Source organism: Mya arenaria, chromosome 8 (genome assembly GCF_026914265.1).
Source record: "Mya arenaria isolate MELC-2E11 chromosome 8, ASM2691426v1".
Lineage (NCBI taxonomy): Eukaryota > Metazoa > Mollusca > Bivalvia > Myida > Myidae > Mya > Mya arenaria.
This window is the reverse complement of record NC_069129.1, coordinates 62,999,801-63,013,646: the sequence shown is the minus strand read 5'-3', so window position 1 is coordinate 63,013,646 and position 13,846 is coordinate 62,999,801. Positions and strand designations below refer to the sequence as shown.

Sequence of the window (13,846 nt, the reverse complement as noted above, 5' to 3'; positions counted from 1 at the left end):
CGTACGGGCGGGCGGGTGTCAAACTTATGTGAAGAGCTAGCTTGGGGTTGCTTTTAAGGGGTTGTGGTCAACGTAAAGGTCACTGTTACTAAAATCAGAACATTGGTTTTAGCCCAATAACTGAAGTAAGAAATGATGGATATTTATGAAAGTCTGTGTGTAGGTAGCTTTCAAGAAGAACTAGCTTTGGATTGCTTTTGATGGGGAGGGGGTCGAAGTCAAAGTCACTCCTATTAAAAATAGAAAAATGGTTTCCGCCCAATAACTTAAGTAAGAATTGATTGATAGTTTTGAAAGTTGGTATGAAGGTTGCGTATGTGAAGATGTGCTTTTTATACGGGGTCAAGGTCAAGATGTTACTTACTTTTCACTGTAGTATGTTTATGTATTGTGATTTATATGCGATGTTTTTCCATATTACTTCAGTTTCAACTTGCCAAATTCCAACCAATATTACTAACGGATACGCGAATTATACGGGGACTAATGAAAATGATGTCTTAACCTACCAGTGTCAGGAAGGATATCAATTATCGTACAATGTCACAAATATTTGCAATGGTACGGTGTGGATAGGGAATAATGCACCAAGCTGTTTAGCAGTACAATGCCAAGAACTTATAGTCCCAACAAATGGCTTGCGCAACGACATAACTGGAAATATATACGGATCTGTAGCACAGTTCTCTTGCATAATGGGATATTACATTTCTGGAAGTGCTAACATTACGTGTCAGGCGTCTGGGGAATGGAACAGTTCAACTCCCCTTTGCACCAAATACAACTGCGGAAATCTAGAGATTCCAGCTGACGGAAGCATATACAACTCATCAGGAACGGAATACGGGGCAACTGCATATTTTTCATGTAGAGATGGATATTATCTGACTGGTAGTCCAAACGCTACGTGCAACACAACAGGCCAATGGGATAACCCCGAACCGAATTGCACCATATACGACTGTTTTTCCTTGAACAACATAACAAGTGGATATGTAGATACTCCCGATGGAACAACTTTTGGAGAAACAGCAACTTACGCATGTTTTCCCGGAAATGACCTCACCGGAAATGCTACTACGCAGTGTCTTCATGGAGGAGAATGGAGCTCCAAACCACCGATCTGTGTCGTTAAAGATTGTGGGAATGTTACTTTACCTGTTAACGGTTTTGTGGACGATACGAACGGATCAACCTTCGGCGAAATCGTTAAATACAGTTGTGCAACAGGGTACGATCTGGCTGGAGACGCGGCTAGAATATGTGGAGCCGACGGTAAAGAGATATTGCATAGTTACTTTCAACCTAAGAGATACTTTGCGATTACATGTGCAAAAAACACTTTCATTAGACGATTGCCTAAGGCTTGAACCTTAAATACGTATAAAACACGGTGGGGCGGTTTTGATAAGAACATGAGTTGAAGTTTTTATATTTATTTATTTTGAGGTTTTCAAAATGATATTATCAAGCATCGGGTAAATACAAAATAAATTGATATACACACTTTTTAGAATTAATTGCTATTTGTTCGCAAGTGTTGAAATATTTAAAGCTGCACTTTAACATATTAATTGTTTTGACATTTTTTGTCTTGCAATGAGCTAATTTTTGCGTAAATATCTGGAAAGCAGTGATATAAGACTGCTGACAAAAGAGCAAATTGCAGAATTTATATTTACGCTCAAAAATTAATGTTCAATGGTTAAACGCGTTACTAACACTAAAAATAATTTTCGGCAGTTTTCTAAACAACTGAGATCTGTTTTATTGTTGGTTATCTTATTATGACTGAATTAAAGGCATAGATGCCCCAAATCAGCTGAAACGACTGTGAGAGTGCAGCTTTAATGCCTGTTTTCAAATTTAAAACAAACAGGGACCTGGAACTCGTCTGATCCTAAGTGTGAAATTCATGATTGCGGTAATCCTGGAAACGTGGATAATGGGAATGTGCAAGTCAAAAACGGCAGTACCTACCAGAGTTCTGCTTTGTACACTTGCAACAATAGATATATGATTTCCGGCGACAATGCGTACAGAATGTGTACACCGACCGGCTGGGAAGATCCGGCCCCTGAATGTGTTAAGGAAGGTTAGTTTATATGTGGTGGTTCAATGTTATGCAGCATCGTTTCCTAGCACGAGGTTCTGTTTATAACGCGTCGAAAAAAAAATTAAAATATTATTTGGTATTATACGTACTGTTTTAATTTGTCTAAAATAGGTATACGTTTGGACCCCCCCCCCCCGCCCAATGTGTACGTAACATACGTACACGTGAACGCATTTGTAATACTGACAATAAAAACTTATATCCAAAATTCACCAATTCATTATATCAATATGCATTTTATATAAAGTAACACCAGGCCCCAATTTCTCGAAACTTCTTAAGCTTAACAGGCTTAAGTCGCTTATTTCAATTAGCCAAAATACATACTGAAAATGTTTTTTGGTAAATAAAAAATGGTTTATTCTGATAATCATACAGATTATTCCTACATGATTTCTAAAAATTCTTGAAGAAGTAAATATAACACATTTTATAGAATAACAAAAATAGTGAGCTTAGCTTAATCCTGTTATAAGGGACTTAAGAAGTTTCGAGAAATTGGGGCCTGCTTCGTTTCAAAATACTGATTTCTGGACAGTGTTGCACTTACTATGACAATCGAACAAAGACGGCAATAGTCATACTGTATGCTGTAAATATATATGTTTTATTACTCGACAAGAGCATGGTTGCATATATATATGTTTTATTTTTGTACAGCTTGTCCTTCACCCCCAATTACTATGAACGGAATGATTATACTGTTGGACAACAGTACGTTGGTTGGAAGTAAATACAAAGTCGCTTGCGATCCTGGTCTTAAACCGAAACCAGGCGGTCCACGAACATGCAAAAAATCAAATCTGGCGTGGACTGGTCCTAATATAACGTGTGAAATACCTGGTGAGATTCTCTGTTATTTAATTGCAAGTCGACGTTGAATGTTGTTGTAAATAGTTGGTTTTATACATATACTAGTATATAGGTCCTTTTTCAGTTTTCAAACTAAGTAACAGATTCCTTAAAGTTTAATTTAAATGATAACTCAATTTCAAGCATGTTTTGATTCAAACTTTGGATGAAACGTGTGTTTAATAGAGACTGATCAAGTTGTGTGGCCAATATTATAAAGTCGGTGTTGCTCATCGTTTTGTGGTTCAAATGTTCATATTTTGCTGTATAATTACATCATCGAACATTTGTTTCAACATTACTTTTTTCGTTTGATAGATGCGCACAATGGTAGGTTTTATCACAAACACTGACCATACTTTATACGCTATGATACATTTTCAGAGTGTATACCGCCAATCCAGTACGGTGCAAATATAACGGTAAATGGTTCACGACCTGGCGATTTCGCATTTTATGAGTGTTTGCCGGATTTCAACATGTCGACCACAGATGCTTACCGGACATGTTTGATTTCGGAGTTATGGAGTGATCCCGAACCACTGTGTTTAGGGCGAGATTGCGGCGAAGTGGAAACTATAACAAACGGTTCTGTGTTGACCCCTAATGGAACACGGCATCCCTACAGTATATATTACGTGTGTGACGAAGGCTTTAACAGTATTGGAGACAGTATTAGAACCTGTCAGGTTAACGGGTCGTGGGATAATTTGAAACCTAATTGTAGCATAGTGGATTGCGGTCCACCTCCAACGCCTGTAAACGGGTCTATTGCGGAGCTCCTCGGCACTTCATATGGCAACAATGTAACATTTCAATGCAACTTTATGTTTAGGTTGAATGAAAGTTATTCAAATCACAGCACTTGTTTGGCAAATGGTAATTGGTCGCATCCGATTCCAACATGTGATCACATTCATACAGGTAGGCACATCTTATATATGTATTAATTGTTTTTCTTTCAATATCCTTTAGATCTTATTCCATTTACTAAACAGTTTTGATCAGTGCGTTTAAATCATATAAATGTGGCCCTGTATTCCCGTTGTATAATGAAACTTTAAAGTGCCAAGCAATATATTAGTTCGTTCCTTATACAAGCTAATGTGTGATAGTTAATACAATACGTTTGGTCTTATTTAAGAATGTGGTATTCCCGAAAATGCATCAAACTCACAAGTAACCTTTACCGGTACTGGATATAATGGCACTGCGACTTATACTTGTCACTATGGTTACACGTTATCCACCAGCGAAAACAACCGCACTTGCTTGCTAAACGCAACATGGAGTGGACCTCCGATAAATTGTTCTCTTGTTCACTGCTTCACACCCGAACAGATACCTAACGGAAATGTTTCTACACCTTCTGGGACAGCTTTCGGACAGAACGCATCATATACTTGTAACGAAGGTTATAAATTAACTGGTGGTTCAACCATCACATGCAACGCAACAGGACAATGGAATGGTCCGGTACCGAAATGCACAATATACGATTGTGGTGAACGTAACTTAACAAAGGGCCTCGTAAACACATCCACCGGAACACAGTATGAGGCAACTGCTTACTTCTCCTGTAATGATGGATACTATCTGATGGGTAGTCCAGACGCTACTTGCAACGCAACAGGCCAATGGGACAGTCCTTTACCGAATTGCACAATATACGATTGCGGTGAACCTTACTTAACAGACGGTGTCGTTAACACATCCAATGGAACACAGTATGAGGCAACTGCTTACTTCTCCTGTAATGATGGATACTTCCTGACAGGTAGTCCAGACGCTACTTGTAACGCAACAGGCCAATGGGACAGTCCTTTACCGAATTGCACAATACATGATTGTGGTGAACTTAACTTAACCAACGGTAACGTAATTACATCCACCGGAACACAGTTTGAGGCAACTGCTTACTTCTCCTGTAATGATGGATACTTCCTGACAGGTAGTCCAGACGCTACTTGTAACGCAACAGGCCAATGGGACAGTCCTTTACCGAATTGCACAATACATGATTGTGGTGAACTTAACTTAACCAACGGTAACGTAATTACATCCACCGGAACACAGTTTGAGGCAATTGCTTCCTTCTCCTGTAGTAATGGATACTTCCTGACAGGTAGTCCAGATGCTACTTGTAACGCAACAGGCCAATGGGACAGTCCTTTACCGAATTGCACAATACATGATTGTGGTGAACTTAACTTAACCGACGGTAACGTAATTACATCCACCGGAACACAGTTTGAGGCAACTGCTTACTTCTCCTGTAGTAATGGATACTTCCTGACAGGTAGTCCAGATGCTACTTGTAACGCAACAGGCCAATGGGACAGTCCTTTACCGAATTGCACAATACATGATTGTGGTGAACTTAACTTAACCAACGGTAACGTAATTACATCCACCGGAACACAGTTTGCGGCAATTGCTTCCTTCTCCTGTAGTAATGGATACTTCCTGACAGGTAGTCCAGATGCTACTTGTAACGCAACAGGCCAATGGGACAGTCCTTTACCGAATTGCACAATACATGATTGTGGTGAACTTAACTTAACCGACGGTAACGTAATTACATCCACCGGAACACAGTTTGAGGCAACTGCTTACTTCTCCTGTAGTAATGGATACTTCCTGACAGGTAGTCCAGATGCTACTTGTAACGCAACAGGCCAATGGGACAGTCCTTTACCGAATTGCACAATACATGATTGTGGTGAACTTAACTTAACCAACGGTAACGTAATTACATCCACCGGAACACAGTTTGAGGCAATTGCTTCCTTCTCCTGTAGTAATGGATACTTCCTGACAGGTAGTCCAGATGCTACTTGTAACGCAACAGGCCAATGGGACAGTCCTTTACCGAATTGCACAATACATGATTGTGGTGAACTTAACTTAACCAACGGTAACGTAATTACATCCACCGGAACACAGTTTGAGGCAACTGCTTACTTCTCCTGTAGTAATGGATACATCCTGACAGGTAGTCCAGATGCTACTTGTAACGCAACAGGCCAATGGGACAGTCCTTTACCGAATTGCACAATACATGATTGTGGTGAACTTAACTTAACCAACGGTAACGTAATTACATCCACCGGAACACAGTTTGAGGCAATTGCTTCCTTCTCCTGTAGTAATGGATACTTCCTGACAGGTAGTCCAGATGCTACTTGTAACGCAACAGGCCAATGGGACAGTCCTTTACCGAATTGCACAATACATGATTGTGGTGAACTTAACTTAACCAACGGTAACGTAATTACATCCACCGGAACACAGTTTGAGGCAACTGCTTCCTTCTCCTGTAGTAATGGATACTTCCTGACAGGTAGTCCAGACGCTACTTGTAACGCAACAGGCCAATGGGACAGTCTTTTACCGAATTGCACAATACATGATTGTGGTGAACTTAACTTAACCAACGGTAACGTAATTACATCCACCGGAACACAGTTTGAGGCAACTGCTTCCTTCTCCTGTAATGATGGATACTTCCTGACAGGTAGTCCAGACGCTACTTGTAACGCAACAGGCCAATGGGACAGTCCTTTACCGAATTGCACAATACATGATTGTGGTGAACTTAACTTAACCAACGGTAACGTAATTACATCCACCGGAACACAGTTTGAGGCAATTGCTTCCTTCTCCTGTAGTAATGGATACTTTCTGACAGGTAGTCCAGATGCTACTTGTAACGCAACAGGCCAATGGGACAGTCCTTTACCGAATTGCACAATACATGATTGTGGTGAACTTAACTTAACCAACGGTAACGTAATAACATCCACCGGAACACAGTTTGAGGCAACTGCTTACTTCTCCTGTAATGATGGATACTTCCTGACAGGTAGTCCAGACGCTACTTGTAACGCAACAGGCCAATGGGACAGTCCTTTACCGAATTGCACAATACATGATTGTGGTGAACTTAACTTAACCAACGGTAACGTAATTACATCCACCGGAACACAGTTTGAGGCAATTGCTTCCTTCTCCTGTAGTAATGGATACTTCCTGACAGGTAGTCCAGACGCTACTTGTAACGTAACAGGCCAATGGGACAGTCCTTTACCGAATTGCACAATACATGATTGTGGTGAACTTAACTTAACCAACGGTAACGTAATTACATCCACCGGAACACAGTTTGAGGCAATTGCTTCCTTCTCCTGTAGTAATGGATACTTCCTGACAGGTAGCCCAGATGCTACTTGTAACGCAACAGGCCAATGGGACAGTCCTTTACCGAATTGCACAATACATGATTGTGGTGAACTTAACTTAACCAACGGTAACGTGATTACATCCACCGGAACACAGTTTGAGGCAATTGCTTCCTTCTCCTGTAGTAATGGATACTTCCTGACAGGTAGTCCAGATTCTACTTGTAACGCAACAGGCCAATGGGACAGTCCTTTACCGAATTGCACAATACATGATTGTGGTGAACTTAACTTAACCAACGGTAACGTAATTACATCCACCGGAACACAGTTTGAGGCAACTGCTTACTTCTCCTGTAGTAATGGATACTTCCTGACAGGTAGTCCAGATGCTACTTGTAACGCAACAGGCCAATGGGACAGTCCTTTACCGAATTGCACAATACATGATTGTGGTGAACTTAACTTAACCAACGGTAACGTAATTACATCCACCGGAACACAGTTTGAGGCAACTGCTTCCTTCTCCTGTAGTAATGGATACTTCCTGACAGGTAGTCCAGATGCTACTTGTAACGCAACAGGCCAATGGGACAGTCCTTTACCGAATTGCACAATACATGATTGTGGTGAACTTAACTTAACCAACGGTAACGTAATTACATCCACCGGAACACAGTTTGAGGCAACTGCTTACTTCTCCTGTAATGATGGATACTTCCTGACAGGTAGTCCAGACGCTACTTGTAACACAACAGGCCAATGGGACAGTCCTTTACCGAATTGCACAATACATGATTGTGGTGAACTTAACTTAACCAACGGTAACGTAATTACATCCACCGGAACACAGTTTGAGGCAACTGCTTACTTCTCCTGTAATGATGGATACTTCCTGACAGGTAGTCCAGACGCTACTTGTAACGCAACAGGCCAATGGGACAGTCCTTTACCGAATTGCACAATACATGATTGTGGTGAACTTAACTTAACCAACGGTAACGTAATTACATCCACCGGAACACAGTTTGAGGCAATTGCTTCCTTCTCCTGTAGTAATGGATACTTCCTGACAGGTAGTCCAGATGCTACTTGTAACGCAACAGGCCAATGGGACAGTCCTTTACCGAATTGCACAATACATGATTGTGGTGAACTTAACTTAACCAACGGTAACGTAATTACATCCACCGGAACACAGTTTGAGGCAACTGCTTACTTCTCCTGTAATGATGGATACTTCCTGACAGGTAGTCCAGACGCTACTTGTAACGCAACAGGCCAATGGGACAGTCCTTTACCGAATTGCACAATACATGATTGTGGTGAACTTAACTTAACCAACGGTAACGTAATTACATCCACCGGAACACAGTTTGAGGCAATTGCTTCCTTCTCCTGTAGTAATGGATACTTCCTGACAGGTAGTCCAGATGCTACTTGTAACGCAACAGGCCAATGGGACAGTCCTTTACCGAATTGCACAATACATGATTGTGGTGAACTTAACTTAACCAACGGTAACGTAATTACATCCACCGGAACACAGTTTGAGGCAACTGCTTACTTCTCCTGTAGTAATGGATACTTCCTGACAGGTAGTCCAGATGCTACTTGTAACGCAACAGGCCAATGGGACAGTCCTTTACCGAATTGCACAATACATGATTGTGGTGAACTTAACTTAACCAACGGTAACGTAATTACATCCACCGGAACACAGTTTGAGGCAACTGCTTACTTCTCCTGTAATGATGGATACTTCCTGACAGGTAGTCCAGACGCTACTTGTAACGCAACAGGCCAATGGGATAATCCTTTACATACAACTTGTTCTCTTGTTGACTGCTTCACACCTGATGAAATATCTAATGGAAATGTTTTTACGTCTTCGATGACAACATTTGGACAAAACGCTACATATACTTGCAGCGAGGGTTATAACCTGACCGGAGCGCATATAAGAACATGTCAAGGAAACGGATCTTGGAGTTTTGATACACCATCGTGCTTGCTAGTTGAATGCGGGGATTTGCTCCCTCCGACAAATGGAAACATTGCTGTTTCCACTGGAACGACATTTGGACAGCAAGCTGTATATTCGTGCCAACACGGTTACGACCTTAATGGAGCCAACACTCGGACGTGCACCGCTAACGGCACCTGGAGTGGATCACCGCCGGGCTGTATAGGTATTGTAGCAAATACTGATTAATGCTCAACTTCAATGAAAATGCATAACCCTTTTTATTTAAACAAGTGTATTGTGGAGAAATTAACGAGTCAACAAATGGTTATTGTTGACAAATAAGTAGAGCATGATGTGTTTAAATGACGATTGAAATATTCAAGAAATAGTGCGCTGATCTTGATTGACATATAATTGTTTAAGAAATTGGGTCCAGGCTTCAAGTAAAAAGTTTAATCTATATTGGTCCTAACCGTTCTACATGGTATTTTCCGCCTCTCTTCCGTGAGCTTACGAGCTATCAGAATCACTTTTCAAAGCCCCCCAAAATGGTATTTTTTTCAACCGCGTGTGAATCTCATCGGTGTATTACTGTCTCTAAAACAGGGACAGGGTGCTCTGTTTTTCCATACCATATGACCTCATATCAATTGCTAAAATGCGAGAATTATTCCCAGGCTTATAAATACTGACAGGGGACTGTAGCTAGTACTTAATCACAATAATTATTGTTTTTTTATATTATTCATATATATATATTTATCATAATCAAAGGTTGTTTTATTCCTTTTAAGTTAATTTGTGAAGGGAATTGTGGCCATAGGGTGTGGCATAACAACGCCCCCGTTGTCTTCGTAGAATATGTATAGTTTGTTTATTTTTTTCTTCTTCTAGTGTCCCTGGGAAAAGCAAGGACCACGCCGTCACCAAAGAAGCTGTACATAATGCCTTGTATATGTTATGAACACCACGAATGGGAGAATCTGACGCAAGAAGAGATCATAGATCAACTCGTTAAAGACCTGAGCATCGACGTGACCAATACGACACTCGCCCAGTCAAGGCTCATCAGTAGGTCAGACCCGAGAGCATCGTCTGCCGCTATAGGAACAGTTGCTATTAGTTTATTAGCTGTAATATTTGGCACTGTAGCGTGTTTAGATGTGTTAACTATATGGAAAGATAAACGGTTTTCCAGATGTAGAAAAACTATATCAAGAAGATGTCGTGGAAGAAAAATATATGATGTGTCATCCGTTCCACATGACACACACATTGAATTAAATGACCAAGACGATGTAAGAGAAAGAATAACATTTTCTTCGGCATAGATGCGTCAAATTATGCCATGTTGAGTGACTTAATCAAGTTTGATTATATAACGCTCATTTTCAATTATACGTTTTGGGTCATTTTGGAACTCCTCAGCTTTTATCCATCCAGGAAAACCTCAAATGCCGGTACATCAGTAGAAGTACTTCGTAAACTTATAGATAATAGTATAAATTATTTGTAATGCTTTAACTTGTATTTTGTATACTTAAGTTTAAATTGATTGCTAGTGAGGTGAATTATAACTGCATAAATAATTAAGAGATTCAAGAGTAAAGTCATTAAGTTTAGCTGTGAAATTGAAATTTCTACGCGATATAATCGTAGCGTAGTTAAATATAAAGATTTCTGACATTATAAACCCTCCGTAATCATCCGAGGTTGTTTTCGATGGAAAATGGCCGAGGTTTCTGAATGCGTTTTAAGTATATTAATAGTTATAAACATGTCTGTGTTTATATTTTTTGTTAAAAGAGTATAAATATTTGATGTGAAACAGTGCATAGATATAGCACAAATACGCCTGTTTGTTAAAAAGAAATGAAACGATAAATAATAAATAAAAACGGTTGACAAAAAGTTAAAAACCAACTAGCGTATTAAATTCTGGATCATTAGCCCAGGGCCCATTTTATGAACGGTCTCAAATCTGCGTTCAGTCTCTATGCTTAAAACTACAATATAAATCCTTTTTTTTCTTTCTTTTTTTGGGTGGGGTGGGGTGGGGGGTAACTCTCATTCTTGATGACAACCTTTAAAGATGCACTCTTACTCTCAAATAAGATTTACCGCAATTAAAACAATTCTATTAGTTTTTTCTCATGAATATGTTGATGAACATCATTTCCTCTAGTCTCTAGAAATGTTATTCTAATTCAAAACATGTACTTGTGTAATAATTCAAAATATCAAGATTATAAATATTGTACTCTTTTGGAAAGCGTATTATCTCATTTATAATGTAGATTAATAATTTAAACATAATATTTATAAAGCAAAGCTTGTACTAAGGAATTAACTTTTAATGTACAACAATGTATATGCATGAAACATCCTTGTGCTCAGTTCAACTTGGTGTAAACCTCCTGTTTTAAACCACAATTAATTTTAATACTCAAATTATTGAAAGGCGTTTATCTTAAGACAATTTTCTTGGTTATTTCCATATAGTAAACATTTTCATTTTTCTTTAAATTGAACAAAGTAAATACGACTCCTGGTGTGCTACATTAAGTTAAATTATATTAAAGGAAAAGTAAATACCATTAACAAATGACAAGTGTTGCTTAAGTTTAACACTTGAATGTTAAACTTATGGTTGAACACACTATTTCCACAGCCAATTTGTAAATAAGATGTTTGTTTAAAGTTAAACGATAGACGGCATGGCGTCACGCAGTATGATCCGTCTGAATTTAGGCTATCATAACAGTCGCTGACATTAGCTTACTGTTTCGGTCTGTATCCCTGTGCCATGAAAGCTCATACACTGCAAGCAGGGAAACAAAAACTCAAACGGTAGTAGTAAGCGTTAACGTCAACGCGAAGTATAGGTGTTTGCGGCCAGTGACGCTTGCAGTGTAAGCTAACGTGAGCGACCGTTAGCGGTAACTGAACTCCGGGCTGCGCTGAGTTCAGTCAACGCGAAGTATAGGTGTTTGCGGCTAGCGACGCTTGCAGTGTAAGCTAACGTGAGCGACCGTTAGCGGTAACTGAACTCCGAGCTGCCCTCCAGTCAACGCTAATTATAGGTGTTTGCTGCTACCGTTTGCGATATGGTTCCCCGCTGGCAGTGTATGCGCTACGATGCATCAGGGAATTCAACATTTAATATTCTATTAAAATGTTTGTTCGAATATGTATGTTTTGCATTGTATATTTGTTGAAATGTCTGACCTAAATCAAATAAATAATCTGCAAATGTATACTTTCGATGACTACGTGTTATTCTATGCACGGTGAGTGTGGTAGTTTTATTTAACGGCGTCAATGACCTATCCATGAGCGTCGGCTCGGAGAGAGTTTTAGTACGATTGTAGGGTATAGTACACAAACAGAGTGTTACATTGGTCTTTATACATGTGCCAGGGTATAGAACTGGCAAACGGGACCTCCGTTTAGCGTCCCTCTCAGAAGACAGCTGGTATTTTTTATTGGTTAGGCGGGGTATCAAACCTTCGGCCCCTATATTCAAAAGAAAGAAAAACTGTTAAAATTGAAATTGATTTGACTCGTTCTTGCTTTATATTGAAAAAGGCGTTTTTACGTTCTTATATTAAACAGTGAATTACTCAGATCTTAATCGTTCTCTATTCACCCAAAAGCAAAACCTATTTTCCTAAACGTATTATGGTCTGTGTAATATATTTCCAAAACACTGCAGCTGAAGTCGGGTGAAAGACCTAATATTTTAAAATATATATAACGATCTTAAAAGTCCACTTACACTGACAGACATTTATTTAAGGAATGAATTGCGGGGTTGATGTCATTATCGGGGATATGAACGCAATTGGGCTGGTCAAAGTACGCGTTCCGACCACTTATTTAAATTTGGTTTTTGACGGTTTTTGATGATATGTAAAAGTTATATGATATGAAATAAGCTCGTAATGATTAGGAATTGTCGGAGTAAGCGTAGCGAACGAGCCTTTCTTTATCATTAAGATATAAATTCCCGTCATCTAACTGACTAAGAATACAACCTCATTGGCTGACACATTGTACAAGCTAAATCTGACGCAGGGAGTGTGTATCGGATCATTGGCAGTAGGCGGACGTTTTTAAAAACACAATATATCTGCATAAGAAGAAACAGTCATCTTTTTCTTAAACGTGTTTGTGCTTTTGATCTATAAAAAAGCATAATGAGGTCATGTCACAATTAAAATAAATGTTGTAATTTCAAAAAGAAAAAAACGTCGATAATAGACAGTTTGATTAAACAAAATGTTAAACAAATTGTATAAATGGAACAGTATCTCAAGAGAGATTCTTATTTAAAAATATAGTGAATGTGGTACCGTCTTCATTAAAAACGGGGCCTAAATTCTTCCACATACTTACGAGTTTCTGGCCTAAATGCGTTGTTTGTTCTTCCCATTGATATCAAGCCCTTTGAAGTATAGAGTAAAAAAATCAAGCATGGCGTTGAGTAGAATTGGAAAGTGTCCCACTTTCAGGTATGATTAGTTGCAGCAATGTAGGTGACGTGCACAGAAACTGGCTGGCCTCCATTTAACCGGGGCTGGTCACATGTAGGTGCACATTGTACACAGTTCGTTTTCCACCAACGCAACATGATTGAACGTAGCAAGGACGTGGCGCAGACGCAGCATGGACGTGACAATTTTACATCTTTGATTTTCTCGAAGAACACGGCATCGTCGCAGAGTC

The 13,846-nt window shown here is 39.5% G+C and overlaps 2 protein-coding genes across 2 annotated transcripts; both read left to right on the top strand.

Moving 5' to 3' along the window:
• The first annotated feature begins 695 nt into the window (after positions 1–695).
• On the top strand, positions 696–8,744 carry LOC128244452 (sushi, von Willebrand factor type A, EGF and pentraxin domain-containing protein 1-like). Its single transcript, XM_052962455.1, has 4 exons — positions 696–1,275; positions 1,880–2,095; positions 4,113–8,573; positions 8,728–8,744. The coding sequence occupies exons 1-4, from the start codon at positions 696–698 to the stop codon at positions 8,742–8,744; spliced, it is 5,274 nt and encodes a 1,757-aa protein (XP_052818415.1).
• A 290-nt stretch (positions 8,745–9,034) lies between these two features.
• LOC128243472 (sushi repeat-containing protein SRPX-like) lies at positions 9,035–10,589 on the top strand. Its single transcript, XM_052961267.1, has 2 exons — positions 9,035–9,341; positions 10,013–10,589. The coding sequence occupies exons 1-2, from the start codon at positions 9,044–9,046 to the stop codon at positions 10,447–10,449; spliced, it is 735 nt and encodes a 244-aa protein (XP_052817227.1). The 5' UTR covers positions 9,035–9,043; the 3' UTR covers positions 10,450–10,589.
• Positions 10,590–13,846: the final 3,257 nt, after the last annotated feature.